We start from the raw sequence: 16,455 nt of genomic DNA, 5'->3' as shown, positions 1-16,455 counted from the left end.
TGTAGAAACAGGTTTCATGTCGATTCTAGCATAAGCGGAATCTATAAAGGATTCAACCACTTGTTACTTGTTGTTCCGGACAAGTGCAGAGATGCGAATACAACATGCTACGTAGGTACATCGCCCGCCATTTTATTTTATTTTAATTTTAACGAATTCGTTCCATCACGGTAACTCTAGCCCAGGAAATATTCAATTAATTTCGATTTTCACTTTCACGTGTTCCCGTTCCCAAAAACGGCTTATAAATAGTTTGGCGAAATATGTTACATACGAAACCTCATATTTGTAGATTCATTTTCTTCTAAAGATACGATAAGATACAGGTACATTCCATACGCACATTATGCCTATATACTTGTTCATAAAATCACTCGTTTTTCTCATAGGGCCTAAACGGAGACCAAAGAACACCACCTGCCACGATCCCAAACTTTTGCATCGTTTGCATTCATATATTTCGTCATACAGGATGTGAAAAATAAACACAGACTAAGTATATTAATAATGTAATGTCTTATTAAGTAAGACACAACATTATTAAATAAGCTTATCAAAATAATATAATGAAATAATTCTGTAATATCGAAACATTTTATTTATTCACTAAATCAAATGAATACACATTAATCGGCACAGTCAATAAAATACTCAGACATGAGAAATATATCATGTTACTATTCAGCAATATGTAAATACGTATTTACAAAGAATGTTTCAAAGAACCGAGGGCATCCTTAATTTGATTTGTTAGAGTTCGTCTCACTTACAGCAGCGATGCTACGATCCCTTAAGTTCAGTAGACGTGAGAGGGATGTACAAATTCACGGGGCTAAACACCGCGTAAGCTGTTATTTTTCTAGCTTAAACGATGTTATACATATTTTTAATAACTAAGCCATTTGTTGTTAAACGTACGTAGACAAAAATAATGCTTAAAAAAATCTGAGTAGTTATACATGGATGATGCTGTTTGTGCCATCAGAGACCATGAAGGGACTGAAGACTGTGGTGCTTTCTGAAGTCCAGAAAACAGTTGTGAAGATAAGCGTCTTAAAAATGGTATAACTTTTACCAAATCCGGTATGAAACTCATTGTATATCTTAGCGAAACATTAATAATTTCGCCTTACTCGATACAATGTCATTATAACTTTCCGCTGTGTGGTTTACGATGTTGGCGTAGAAGACACGTTTTGTCGCTTGTTTACTGTACGCAAACCATGCCTTTAATGAATTAAGAGAACGTCGAGTCTATGAGTATCAGTTAGTACTTATTATTCTGTGGTATCAGTAGTTAAGTATTTATGCAGAAAATGGTCCAACTTTCAGGTCAACGTTTAAAAGTGGTTATGTTTAGTATTGGAAACATCGATATAAAATTCCTGTCTCAAATATTGATTGTCGTTCAAAAATATCTTCCTTCATATTCTGTAACTAAGATTATTTACGACAATAAAATAAAAATTCCACCATTAAAAGTAAAACGCCAACAATACAAACAAATTGACATCATCAATTGAATTTTGAACCAAGTTGATTGCACGCGGTGTCATAAAGGGACAAATTGAACGATAAAGCTTGTAGAAGCAATAGAATAAGATAGACATTGGACGTGAAACAGCATTATTAAAAAAGTTTATTGTACCTAATGTAACGAACGGACAGAAGAAAGAACAACAAGAACATATTCTTATGAAGGGCACGAAACTTCAGTGCGTTCAACACATGTCACATGTGTGACTTCCTAAATAATTGGACGACCGGCGAGCTTTGTCTTAGACAAATTGATTAAGCACAAGACTGTTAGGGAAACGTGGTGAGGATTAAGCATTCTTTTCTTCTTTGTTGAGAACTTTTTAATTCGATTTTCGAAAGATATACAAAGTAAAACAACGGCTGAAGTATAATAAAATAATTTTGGTATAATACACCTACATATGTCAAATGGTACGATTTTCGGGTCATCAATTTGCGACTTAATTTTAAGTTTGTTATCCAAAAAAAACAATCCTGAACACTTTTATATAAAAAAGTTGACTTCAAAGTAGCTAGCAGAATAAAACGCGAGTCCAATTTGTAGGTAGGTATCTAGGTAGAAATATTTTGGATATTTTAACCAGACAGTTAGAGAGGTAAATCCCTAGACATATTTTAATGATTAATATTTCTTATTCACTCGGTTTCCTTCGCCCACGGAACAGGGCTGATCTTGCAAATTGTAAGCATTGTACGTGTAGTAGGTAGGTACGTTGTATTAGTTATAATTTATCTGGAATATCTATACTAATATAATAAAGCTGAAGAGTTTGTTTGTTTGTTTGTTTGTTTGTTTGTTTGTTTGAACGCGCTAATCTCAGGAACTACTGGTCCGATTTTAAAAATTCTTTCAGTATTAGATAGCCCATTTATCGAGGAAGGCTATAGGCTATATAACATCACGCTACGGTCATTAGGAGCGGAGTAGCAACGAAAAATGTAACAAAAACGGGGAACATTTTGACCCATTCTCTTAGGTGACGCAAGCGAAGTTGCGCGGGTCAGCTAGTAATATATAAAACTCTTCAATTACTTTACTCAGTCACGAGAGAGTTGGACTGATGGACAACGCAAAGCCGAAACTACTGAGCGTGAAAGATAGAAATTTGGTATGAAGATTCCTTAGGAAGTGAAGAGGGACACTAATAAAGGACTTCTGGAAATTCCGGAAGAAGGTCAAAATGGGGAACAGCACATAGTAAGTCGGTAACGCGCGAAAGAACTTGCGCGTATCTACATTCTAAACTCGCCCCTTCTGGACACGGTCATAAAGTCCTCTTTTAAAAATATTTTTGCAACGTACTTTTGAGTGCATAACTTTTACCGCCACCAACCCTGCACTAAATGCCGTGGGTTCGGTTTTATTCTATCAGTAATTAGATACCTCCTGACCAACAACCCAAACAACACTTTGAATAATTAGCCTAGATCTCTAAGGCATCAATCTTGACCCAACTTTGAAGTAAGTATATGGATAGATTCAGATGAGAAAGGGTAACTAACCAAATAATTCCAACTGCTATCGAGTACCTAATTTGAGTTAGTATCTGCCTTAACTTTAAAACTTTTGCGTTGCTTGTAGGTACAAGCAACGCAAAAGTTTAAAAGTTAAGGCACCTATGCAATAATGGAATAAATAACGGTTTTTTATCTTAAGAACTTTGTAGTTAAGCGGCGTTAGACGGGCTAAGACTAAGCATAGATTTTGGATTCACTTTTCGATTTCACATTCAATATTTCATGGTTGCGTAGAATGGTATCAGTTATCCTATCGGATTGCGAGAATGCTCAATGTAAATAAATAAAAATAGCGGGAATGTTGTTGAACGAATTGCAATCATAAAAGTTTTCTAGTTGTAAGTCTGTGAACAAACAGCTTCTTCAGCTCTGCTTAATCGCCGTGACATGCAACGTAATATGAACAAATTTATGTATCTCATGATACTGCAGTCATTAATATATAATGCCCGTTCTATTTAAAATCTTTTTTTTTTAAACCCAGTGGTTATCGTTAAGCCATTTTGATAATTCTTGATAGGTACTTTTGAAACTAACACGTATCAAAGCTATGGTTTAGCACCTCAACCTATTATTTTCCCTTAACAGTTTCCGAACGAAGCGTGGTTGGCATTGGCATTTTAATCGTATAACCCGTTCAAATTAATTTGACATGACTGACTTAAACGAAACTATCGGATCTCTCTTTCTCTCACGTTGTACACAAATAACTAGTAGCGCCACGGAGAGATTGTACACATGCCAACTTGTTAATACTTTACTTACTATATTTAACAGTATTATAGCAAATGGCATCGCGTGAAAATGACAGTTTGTTCTGTGAACGATAAAATTAATTCTAACGAATTAAAATAAAGGGATAATAAAATATTTTTGTAAGGATTGAAATCGAAATTTGCTCATAAACTTTTATAAATCGTATAGTGAAAATAAGTGAAAGAGAAAAAAATATTACTGAACTGAAATATCAGATGTTCTGTGATTGCTCTTGTGTTATCATTATTTTGTGTATGTTTAAAGTGCTGCTATTAAAATAGAGAAAATGACGGACAGTAGTACTGCAATTATGGCTTCTGCAAATGGATTGATAGACAAATCCAAAGAACTCCAGAAGGAGATTCTGATGGAAAAATTGAGGTCCAAAACATCACAGTTTAAAAACTTAACAGAAACATCCAAAGGGGTACGAATGGCTTTGCTGGTATGTATAAATGAATATTGTATTACTGTTATCACCAAATTTATTTACCATCAAGTTACAAGCACACTGGTTTTGTAATAAGCGACAAATAACTTTACTTACTTTTAGGCACAGGATGTTTGTATAACAATCTTGATAAGGCATACTAGGTAGTTGTTATGTTATGATGTGCAAAAGTTAAACTTATCAGGTGAATGCAGATATGTCTAATAAACCGATGAACCCATTTCCCTTGTGCTCCAGGGCTGTGACCTACTAGAACAAGTAGTCTTTTCCACAATGCTAGTCCAGTATTAGTTAAGAACTCGTTTTACTTCAACAACTGCTTTAAAAATGCTTCCTTATAAAACTCACACATATCCATGGGTCTACTGTTTGTGAAAACTAAATTACAACAATACAAGTAACCAAAAAAATTCTTAGGTTACATTACATGGTTTACACTGCATTACCACAGCTCAAACTTTGGAAAAAGCAGCTTTTATTTTTGCTTAGGATATACTCTTCTACTGAGACACGAACACATACCTGGCGCACTACAATATCAAAGCTTTAATAGTCTGTGGTGAGACTAATTACACATATTTTAGAATTTCATGACCAAAAAATCGAAAACCAAATCATTTATTCATTTCGGTCAAATCCTGAAATACCAATAACTCTAAGACCTTTGGAGTCTAAAATGTAATCTTGCCAAAGATTTAGCTATATTTGGCGCAGTGGTTTATGAGGTCACCTTTCTGTAATAACCATAGTGTTGCATGTGATGGGTTCGAATCCCACCTGGAACAAATATTTGTGTGTTGAGCATGAATATTTGTTCTGAGCCTGGTTGTAAATTTGTCTTCACAAGTATGTATTTAGAAGTACATATGATAACTATGTTTAAGTGAAGTGCTACTAACATAGTCTTAAGTTTTATTTACTAATAACAATATGATATACTTAATATATATGTTAGTTTGTAAGGTATCTATGAGCCATTGTAGCTTGAAAATAAAATGATTTATTATTATTATTATCAGTTGTCTGATTACTATAGTACTAGCTCTGCTTAGTTTCAAAGCAGATGACTGAGTGCAAGAGTATTTATAACTGTTGTTAATTATTTATTTAAATAAAGTTTTTGATATTTGCCTACAGGACAAGAGATGGGGAATCGACAGTGCAGATCGTATGATTTTACAAAAGTGCCTTGACAGTTTACAGCACTGCATCAAAATTAGTTCATTACAAAGTCTTATTGAAAGACTTGAGTGCTTATCTAGACAACTTGGGTTTGTAACACATTTAAATTTCAGTAGAACATATTATTTTGAATCAATCCCTTAATGAAAATACAAGTTTAATAGACAGTTTTCTACCTTGAGAATATAATTTACTTACCTGATATATAAAGTGACAGCTAATCTATGAAAACAACTGGTGGTGTTAAGATGTGGTAAAAAGGTAGTTTTGTATTCAGTATTACTAATAAATCCACTCTCAACCGCTCCAGCAACCACTAGGGGGCAGTATCGCCCACTTTAGGAACCTATGCATCAATGAAAATATTGAATCATCAGAGAATACTTTTTGCAATAATTTATTATTTTACTGGTGTAGGCATAGACACAGAGTGCCAATATTTTGATAAGTAATGCTTCTATAATGTTTCAGGCTGAAGTTTGTTGTGGGAACTTCAGGAGTGAATCTGTTCATATCATCGGACATGTTCTATTTAGAGATACTGGTGGAGTCTTCAGGAGCTGTGAAAGATGTCAAAATTCATCATGAAGGAAAAGTAAGTTGACAGTAGTTGATAAACTTGCATATCCAATATCATTTTTCAAAATATTTCTCTGATATGGGATATTTGACTTCTAACTGTCCTGGACTATCACTGAAAATAATGAAATGTGGATGTTTCCATACACCTTCTGCTTATTCCTTAAGATAAAACATCTGTAATGTTAAAATGTTATTTGAACAACCTTAATTTCCTTTTTAGATTGAACAACAAAGTTGTGAAGAGTTGGTGTCGTGCATATCTCGTGGGGATTTTGCTGATTTCACAGCACAGTTGGAGGGACTTACAGCTGTCTACCAACTTAATGCTGAGAAGAAAGTAAGATATAAGCAATATAATAGATGGTATTATGCACATAATTCTACTGTAAACTAGTCTTATATGCTATTAATATTGAAAGGTTCACACTTTACGATAACTTACTTGTTACCCGACATTTCGATTGAGTTACACTGGTCCTGGTCATTGGCAAGCACTAGATTATAGAATCTGCAGTAGAATTATGTGTACAAATCGTGACAGTTTAAAATATTGAGAATTTATTATGCAATTGATCTCAATAACTATAACTAAAGTTTCATTTCTTAAATCATAAATGTATCTTGCAGGTGAAATGCAAAGCATTCAGTGCTCTACAAAGTTTAGAAGAAGATCTGTGTACAATGAGAATGCTCCAGAGTTTCATCAAAGACCCATGGACACAAGTTCATAAAAGTCCTATTGGCTTTTTACAAAAACGGAGAGGAGGTATGTTTCAAAACTATACATATAAAATTACTTGTCCTAACTGACTGATAATCATCGCACAGCCTAAACTATAGAAGTTGGAATCATGATTTTTGGACAATGGGTGCCTTTTGTGATGTAGGCACCCATTAAGCAAGAATTTTTTAGTAATCCGCCCTTTAAAGGGTAAGGGGATCAAAGTTTGTATGGAAGATCGAAATTTTCTAGAAGTTTAGTAAAAATATATTACTAATAAACATAGTGCCTATTGAATGTTTGAAGAATAAGTATTGTGCTATATATCCAACACATGTAATACTGATAGATAAATATGAAAAAGTCAGTTAATACGCAATCTGTTATGTGTTGGTAAATTTGATCACTTTACTTCACATAAGCGAAGAGCGAAGTAGATAACTATTACATTGACGAAATGACATATCACACCTTTGCCTATATCTTCAGATTTAATAGGCATGGTAATATGCATGGATATCCTACTAATATTATAAATGCGAAAGTTTGTGAGAATGTATAGATGTATGTTACTCTTTCACGCAAGTACTACCGAACCGATTACAACGAAATGTGGTAGCTGAAGACCCAGCATAACACATAGGCTACTATCGCGGATTTCTCGAGGGATTGGGATTTACACGGGACGGGTTTCCACGCGGACGAAGCCGCTGGTGGCCTCTAGTAAAGAAATAACATTTTAATATATCCCTGTCATAAACTCTTTCAGGTCATGCAATGCGTCTCACGTATTTTGTATCACCATACGAGCTGTTAGACAAAGAGAAAGGTCTTCAACCATTAAGTACAGAGCTACTAACGACTGGCAAACCTTCAGCGTCGAGCGGTCTCGCGTCACTGGTCGCCCCTTCCCATACACCTATAGGACACTCGGCGACTGTTCTGTTAGAAGGTTCTGCGGCCAATAAACTACAGCTATCACCAATAATATCTAGGTCTGGAAAAGGGTAAGTTTTGTACCATAAATTCCAATGTTATGTCAATTATATATTATTATGTTGATGTGTTCTGTGGCATCTTTACTTTGTCATGGTAACATTACTCATACATTATTTAATTATAATATGTTAAAGTGTAATGATGAAGTGCTACTAAACCATGACTTTCATAAAAAATATGACTTATGATAAATTATGCATTTACCAAATATACATACACAGTAGAAAATACCTATATTTTTCAGTTGGTAAAGTTAATATGGCAAAGTAAAGAGGCCGCAGTTGACAGTACTAGTTTGGCCCTTTTTAAAACTAAGCACTCTACAACAAGAAACAAAAAACATTAAGTAACCATATTGGTTTTGTTTAAGAATAATTTCTATAGCAATTCCGTTACTGTTGGTCTTTCTTCTTTATCGTATGGTTAGTGGTCAACCTCGTGTCAAAGTTGTTCAAGCCGCCCGAAGGCCTTTGACGTGGCTTGACGACTGTTATCGTAGTCGATAACAACCGGGACTGACTTTTTACGTGCCCTCCGAAGCACGGAGACGCCACGTTCAAATACCACTATGCGGTCACCCATCTATGGAATGACCGCGCCAAGGGTTGTTTAACCCACAGATCGTTAACCGACCGGTTACTGTTAGTAATAAATTGTAAATATTATTTGTAGGGGTACTGGGCCGATATACGCTCCGCTAGTTCCACAGAACAGTGCGATGTTACCAGCTTGCTTCACACTCAAGTTATCCACGCCAACTCCCCTCTGCGCCGGACTTGCCAAGCTTATACATGCCACCACTGAGGTAAGATCCAAAAAATAATATAATTTTGGTTAATAATATACGTTTTATCAATATTAAAAAAAAACTCATTTGACATGCCTTTACTCAGTCAGTTATTTAGTCAGTCTATCCAGAACTGGTCAAGATTTTTTTGGACAATGAATTAAAACTATATTTATAAATTTCCCAACCCACACCACTAGGCTAGTGTAGTGAACCCCTCCCCCATTTCGGGGGACACTCTTGCCCAGCAGAGGGACATTAATGGGTTAAATATATTTTTATAAATTTATGATTATGTGTATTGTTTTCCTGATAAGTGTCCTACGTTTTTTTAGGTCGAAGTTGCTGGTGATTGGGCAAATGCGAAACCCATGTTGGGTTTAGTCGCTCAACAAGCTTACAACAGATTAACACCTGGAAAAAATATTGAATTGAATCTCAGCAAAGGACTTTTTGTGGTATGCACCATTTTCTCGAAATAGTTTTTTTGACTATATACTTAAATACTTAAATCAGATACTACTCAGATACATTTAATGTAAAAAAATATTTGTCTTCCTTACAACTATCTTAACAGTTTTGTAGCCAATGCGGCACTGTCGCACACAGTCACAGTCACAAAATCGATTTTGTGTTAAAATCCTGCAATGCGACCTCGCGAGCTTGCTTTTCTATATAATATTTTTATTATAATGGCAAAATTAGACTGTGAAATACAATGTTCGATCGCGTGTCAGAATCTCCCGGACCAGACGCAGTGCTACTTCCTGTGCGAGGCGCGCGGGCTGGAGGGCTGCGTGGTGACCAGCGTGCCCTTCACGCACCCGTCCCACGTGCCGCCGCTGCTGGCGTGCCTGCGACAGCAGCAGCTCTTCAACACGCTCATCGACAGCTGCGTGCGCACACAGTCCACCAAAGGTAACCTGACATCCTGCTGTCCTCGTAACCGTGTAAGCCGCAAACATTAAAAGTACACAAAAAATACGCAAGAGATTTTATTCTATTCAGCACACTTCTTTCCTCTAATGAGCCTCTCTTTCTATACGCCGTTTCGTACCGACGACCCGTACTAGCGTCATAGCCACAAGAAATAATTTAGAAAATATGAACTTTTAACGAGTTCGCGCGTGGTCGCCAGGTGTGGACCTGGAGAACGTGCTGATGTTCGAGGTGAGCGCGCTGTCGTGGCAGCACATCTGCGTGTCGCTGGAGCACCCCGGCGACGAGAGCATGGCCACGGTGGAGCTGGAGCTGAGCGAGCCCGCGGCGCCGCGCGCCTCCGTGTTCACGCTGGGCGCGGCGCCGGCGCCCACGGAGCACGTGGACGACTACATCACGCGCGTGCTGCAGGCCACGCACTCCATCCCCGTCACGCTCCGGTACCCGCCTGCTCATCTAGCGTAGCCCGGTATCATGGTTTAAACGATTTATCGAAAAGTTCTATCTAACGAGACGACTTCTTATGCAGGTCGCTCATTAAGATTTGGGAACGGGAAGCGGCCAGCAAGCAGTTAAACGGCGGCTACTCCGCTTTGGATCCAAATTTTAGCTGTGGCCTTGGGGGACTCGACCCGGGCGGTGACCACGTGAAGCACGAGCCCGGGTCGATGCACTCCCGGGCTATGTATCCCACCAACGTCAATCATCCGCATCAGGGAGGTAATTTGACTTTACTATAAAGTACGTCCTACACTGAGCCTCCTGTTGCGACTTTCTTAACGTGCACGTATTTATTTAACAGGAACGTATCTCTCGGAGCAACAGCATCACTTATCCGTGATGTGTCAAGATCCAGGCGCTGCGGATATCAAACCTCAGATTGAGGAGCGTAAATCCAAGAAAAGAAAATCCGAAGAGATGTGGTCATCTAGCCAGAAGAAAGGCAAACAGGGGATCACCGAGATGATGGACTCGGAGAGCGAGAGCGACAACTCCGATGAATACGTTAACGAAGATGAGAATACAGTTAATAGTAATTCTACGAATGAGGACGAGGGTCGCGAGTCTTCGGTGTCACAGAATGAGTTCGCGTCCGACATGGAGTTGTCTGCCATGGACGCGACCGATGCGCTCGGTGCACCCGATAATAGGACCTCGTCTGATATGGACAACTCGAACGATGGAGATGTTGATGATATTATCAGGTTTGTATTCGTATCAACCGTTCTCACTTTCCCGTGCACTGCTGTTCCAGTTCAAATGATCAAATACAGAAATAACAGGTTAATCTAGTGTCTGTTTCATCACGTCATTATATGTTTGTTGCAGGAATTCTTTTCAGAAGTCTGATCACAAAAGGCAAAAACTTAAAAGCAAAGATTCAGAGATCCGCTCGGGCCGAAGCTCGTCTTCCCTCCTCTTGGACTTGACTGAAGGTAAATCTTACATGCCATCTTCAGTTAGCATCACTCCAATAGGCACCAGTACCTCGAACCCCCCTAATGCTGGGTCAGGGTCCAGTATCACGTCGATGCTGTGTCTGGACCGACGCCCCGGTATTGAGATAATCCCCATCACAGCTGCGGCTCCGGCCGCTCTACCCAGCTCCATTACTATAACACCGATAACGTCATCACAGATGAAAAACCTTGATGACCGAATAAGGTCGGAGAAGAAATCCAGTAAATCCGGAGAAGAACGCAGCAAGGAGAAGAAAAAGAAACGAAGGAGAGACGACTCCATGGGACCACCTGAAAAAGTGCCCCCGAAGCAAGACCCGCTCACTAAACCTGTGTCGGTCAGCATCAAACCTACAGACGGCTCCCCTTTGCGTTCGACGTCCCCAAACTCGCTTATTAGAAAATTTAGTCCGAGCCCGACGCACGGCAGGTCCGTGTCAATCACTAAATCACCCAGTCCGAGCACTGTCAAGGGAATGGGGAAACCGTCCGGGACGTCCAGCCACCACAGCAGTCCGAGACATTCACCAGTTCAAAATAGTCCTAAACATCTGCCCGGTTACTCGAGTCCAAAAAACCACAGCATTTCTTCACCAAAACATAGTTCCTCAGGCTCGGGAAAGCCAAGCATGTCTGCTCTAAAATCAGCAACTAGCGGTTCTCCGTCTGGTAAATCAGGAACGACAGGGTATGATCTCACAAAAAAGATATCCAAAGATAGTTACGGATCGAGCTCGTTGACATCGAGGGATAAAGAAAAGAAACATTCCAGCCTATCTTTTTCCAGTTCCGATAGAAGTAGTCCTAAATTAAAAAACCCAATCAAATTGAAGCAGTTAGAAATCACCCCAGTATCTTGTGACAGTCCCGTGACTGAACCGCTCATATCTCCCCCCAATGTGGAGGTAAATAAATCTAACGCGCCGAGTCAGGCTCGCAACAGAAAAGGTTCTCTCAGCGCTGTGATAGATAAACTCAAATCCGCCCAACATTGTGGCACCGACACTGAAATAGGCTCCAAGTCTGGTAGCTCTTCCAGTAGCACCAGTAAGTACTCAGATTCAAAAAACAATATGACCAGTAGTAGTGGTAAAATTAGCGAAAGTAAAAACCAAGAGTATATGGTTAAACCGAGTTCAGACGGCATGAAAATCACAATAAATAAAACTAGAACCAAAGATTCATCTAGCAGTAGTTCTAAATTAAACTACAGCAGTTCTAGTTCCAGTAAGCAATCGTCGCCACAACTCACTCCGCCGAGCCAAGGGTCCCCCAAAACTCATACAGGATTGAAACCAGGAGTTATCAGTGGACCAGCATCGAAAAAGACTCAAGCTATGCAATCATCTAAATCAAGTAGCACTTCTTCGGGCTCCACGCCACCTAAAGCTAATATGAGCCCTTCGGATTCTTCTGGGTCGAGCAACCAAAACATGCCCAAAGTGCCTTACTCTAAATCATCGAGCACAAGTAGTACAGGAATTAACTTATCTAAGTCTGCTTCTAAATCTAGTTCAGGCTCACCCAAGAGTAGCAGCTCAGATCTAGCTAAAATAATAAGGGACCGTGAACGTGAAAAGGCTAGAACTAAACTCATGAGCAATTCAGAAAAATCAATATTCTCTTCTAAGTCTGAGCGCCACTCGAGCCCTAGTAGCTCTAGAGATGATGTCGACGGGGACAGGTTCAAAACCTCAAAGGACGCCAATTTTCTAGTAGAAGGCCTGATCAAACCACTCGATACGAGTAAGTTTCAAATACCGAAGTTAAAAAACCAGAACACCCCAGATAAAAACAGTCCGGCTTCCCAGTACGATAGTCGCTCTATGGTCAACGATTTCGCCCGCACATTAGAGCAAAGTAAATATCAGTTTCCCCATTTTGACAACCCAAACGCTAGATCAAGTGATTCTCTGCAAAAATCAGCGTACCCTTTAAACGTACCGAAACCTCTGCTGAATATGGGCAGCATGAGCCCTAAAACGTTACAACCAAATAAAACCGATCAATCGGATCGGCCTCTAGAGTTTTCGAAAGCCATATCAGATAGTATGTCTAAAGGAGAAAGCCCACAGAGAAATAAAGATGATACCAAAGACGGGTACCCCGCGTCCTTTCCTTTGATGCCTCTCGACTTCAAAACCGACATGGCAAAAGGATTTGTTGCGCCTAAAGGCAGCTCGGAGGACAGGAAAGGTGCCGACTCTTGCATGAAACCCCCCGCTAGCGGGTCGGTGGCACGCAGCGGCGCGACTACACCGCAGGAGGCGGCCGAGATGCTGTTAGATTTTTCGTCGTCGTCAGGAAGCAAGGTGTCAGGCATGGTGGCGGTGCGGCCCGTGTACCCGTCCTCGCCGGCGCTGGCGCTACAGCTGGCCAAGAGCCCTGCACCGTCGCCGCTGGTGGCGCCCTCCCCGCACTCCAACTCGCCGTGCATCACCGACGACGAGCTCATGGACGAGGCGCTGGTGGGGCCGGGCAAATGAGTACGCCTGTACCCGCGCAGCGCCTGCACGAATCGATACACCGCACCACTTGTAACTGCGTACAAACCATATAACTAAAGTTGTCATGTTGTTCTAATCGAGTGCTCGTTGACGATTCTCTTGTAATTTATTAAGATTTAATCGATATTTATTTATTAATTACTCTTAAATCTCTTATTGTAGAAACTTGTTTACCGTTTATAAATTGTTTCATAATTTAATGACTTGATATTATTTAAGTGTAAGAGAATACTATGTGATTCGAGTATATATTTTAGTAAACCGAAAAGCATATTTGTGTCATAGTTTACATATGTAATGTAAAAAGACGATTTTAATAGTCCATGTATTTGTTGTAAACGAAGGAACCACATAATACAACTGCCATGAGTATAATACAATTTAGTGTACAATATTTTCATAATATAAGTGATGCAGTTATAGAATGCGACAATTTACAATAATTGTAAATATATAAATTGATATAATACTATTGAAATAATTTCGTTGGTAAGGCAATTGTGCTTATGGTTAGATTTTGTAGAAATAAATACAATGGAAATCAATAAATAATTACGTTTATTTTTTATAAATGCAATACACCTAACCTATCATAATGAAATAATAAAATACAATAAATTAATAGAATCTTAGAGAGCTAGGACGATAAAACGAATAGTAAGGATAAACGAAGTGGAACCTTCTGTATGGAGAGTATGGATACCTATTAAATTGTCTTCGGATGGTGAACCGACGTCGAGGTTTTTGTTTTCTCTTAAACAGCGGAATTGGGGCGAACCCTTTGGCGGCTGCCATTATTTCATCGTTAATATTGTTCGCTAAAGCTGTTCTGTATAAGTAGTTTGTCATGGAGAATTCGTTTATATTACTTAGAGGCTCCGTATCCTCCAAAGGAGTAGTGTTTTCTTCAAGTACAATGTCCATTTCTCCATCGCCGTATGTCTGGGGTACATTTTTATCTAATGCTTCAATTTCCTCTTCGTTCTTCGATGTCGTTTCATCTTTGTCTAATAATACTTCAACGGGTTTAGCTTCTGATTCACTGTTTTCTGATAATGGGCAAGGTGGTTTCTCGTTGTTTGATGACTCGCTCGAAATAGGATTTGCGATGACACTAGCAAGCCCTAACGTCAATATTAAAAATAGTGTCTTCATTTTTTCTAAAAAAGAAACAAATGTTGTTGTTAGTTTAGAATATTATATGAAATGTGGATGGATGCCGATGACATGGTCTTATATTGCTGCACATCTAGGTCAAAGAAAGGTGTACAATAGTACAAATAAGTTAAATAAATATGAAACTTCGAGGAAAATTGTAACGTTATTCCCCAAAAATAAACCTACTTTGTATGTTAATTGTTTGTCTTGTGTAACTAAGTACGGTAACTCGATAAAATTAGCTCTGAATCATCCACAATGCTGAGTAAACATGGCTAAATATAATATTTTATTTTAACATTATTTAATATAATTTAAACGTTTATAAGTAAAGCAGACATTTAAAGCTAACAATAACATATAGACATATAAAGCTAATAATATCTAGAACAGGTTAATTTCTTTTAACCTACACACATTAAACAAATTACAGTACTAAAGACAAACTAGATTTGTCGAGCGTTTTAATTACCATAACACTCTTAATTGTAATTATTATTTAAGGTAGGTACTCTCCTTACATTATATCGAAGTGTAACAAAAACTTTAGACCCTGAACGTAAGAACGCGTGTATTGTACAACCCTAGTTAAGCTCCGTTAATATTTACTTCAAATACTCACATAATAGCCCGAGTATGCATGATGACATGGAATTCTCTGAGGGTGGTTTGCCCTTCTTTGTCCAACTTGATTTCTTTTCTGAGCCAAGTAGTTTCTTCTTTGAGCCCTTGCTCTTTCATTTCGTTCCCGCAAAGCTTTCATAGCAAAGCGGGGTAGGAACGTATTTTGTGATTCTGCCGTTTCCATCATATCAGCTTCACTTTCTAATGCGACACTCTTCGATTCTTCCAAAGGTTTAGACGAAACCAGAACAAAGAAAAGAAGAACTAAACAAAGAGTTTTGTAAAACATTGTGATGACTTAAATTAAATTGGAAATATAAGAGGCTAACTGAAGCTGTGATGGCTTATCCCCGTATATCCATTTCCGAGTGAGTGGTCATGTTTTATAGGGACGGTAATGAACGTCATACGAGTATGACACACATCTGGTGCATCTGTTTACCCTACGGAGGTATTTTAGGAAATGTAACGGGTCATACGGCCGGTTCCAATTATCACGTCCTCGACTCACATTCATAGCCTGACAAACTGTTAGACCCACATTGTACTAACGGATTCTGTGACCCTGTGTGATTTGTTTACGTCCTATTCATTTAGTAAACAATAAGATTTTTCTACATAATAATACTACGAAACTAAGGTGAAAGGAGACCATGCATTTTGGGCCTTTTTTAAAGTGCCGACCAACAAAAAATAATGGCATATATCGATATAGCTTATCGGTTCACAATGACAAGTGCTTCAGATAGTGAATTCCAGCAATATCCCAGCACCTTCAGAAATAAATAAATGTTTGAATATGACGAACTTCAAACTTGTATAACTTAGGTCAAAGCGATCCTACAACGTTTGTGCCATAATCTCTATCGATATTATATTATGCCTATATTTTTGTTGACTTTTTAAAAACAGGCTTAAAAACGTATGGAGCCTGAATGATCTCCTTTGTCTTTCAAACCTCTTTAACAAATTCTGTCACCAATTTAAGTCTAAGTTATTACTTAAGACGCAAGTTTGTAAATAGGTCCAGACGACATACTTGCAATTGCAATGTTTTATGACGTCAATCCAATAGTAAATAACAAACATGGAATTAATACAGAAACGCAATGCATTTTGTAAGCAATTAACTTGGAAACTGCTACTGCAACATTATGCACCGGCGCATTACAAGTGAGAGGTGCCTTATTAATACGACACACGACTACACAAGTAGGTACGTGTTAGACTAA

The 16,455-nt window shown here is 38.5% G+C and overlaps 1 protein-coding gene across 1 annotated transcript; it reads left to right on the top strand.

Moving 5' to 3' along the window:
* Nucleotides 1-3,847: 3,847 nt before the first annotated feature.
* Nucleotides 3,848-14,005, top strand: MED1 (Mediator complex subunit 1). Its single transcript, XM_076121460.1, has 13 exons — nt 3,848-4,258; nt 5,402-5,535; nt 5,918-6,041; nt 6,249-6,365; nt 6,656-6,794; nt 7,519-7,756; nt 8,421-8,553; nt 8,871-8,993; nt 9,273-9,453; nt 9,674-9,914; nt 10,004-10,194; nt 10,277-10,679; nt 10,804-14,005. The coding sequence occupies exons 1-13, from the start codon at nt 4,100-4,102 to the stop codon at nt 13,418-13,420; spliced, it is 4,800 nt and encodes a 1,599-aa protein (XP_075977575.1). The 5' UTR covers nt 3,848-4,099; the 3' UTR covers nt 13,421-14,005.
* The last annotated feature ends 2,450 nt before the right edge of the window (nt 14,006-16,455 follow it).

Source organism: Anticarsia gemmatalis, chromosome 13 (assembly GCF_050436995.1).
Source record: "Anticarsia gemmatalis isolate Benzon Research Colony breed Stoneville strain chromosome 13, ilAntGemm2 primary, whole genome shotgun sequence".
Taxonomy (NCBI): Eukaryota; Metazoa; Arthropoda; class Insecta; order Lepidoptera; family Erebidae; genus Anticarsia; species Anticarsia gemmatalis.
Note: the sequence above shows the minus strand (reverse complement) of the source record. Positions and strands in the feature narration are given on the sequence as shown.

What these genes read in the sequence shown, in the direction of transcription:
- MED1 (XM_076121460.1), top strand. Translation starts at nt 4,100, where the DNA reads ATGACGGACAGTAGTACTGCAATTATGGCTTCTGCAAATGGATTGATA. An exon ending in TGCTTATCTAGACAACTTGG is followed by an intron (nt 5,536 to 5,917) that starts GTTTGTAACACA and finishes ATAATGTTTCAG; the next exon opens with GCTGAAGTTTGTTGTGGGAA. An exon ending in TTTACAAAAACGGAGAGGAG is followed by an intron (nt 6,795 to 7,518) that starts GTATGTTTCAAA and finishes AAACTCTTTCAG; the next exon opens with GTCATGCAATGCGTCTCACG.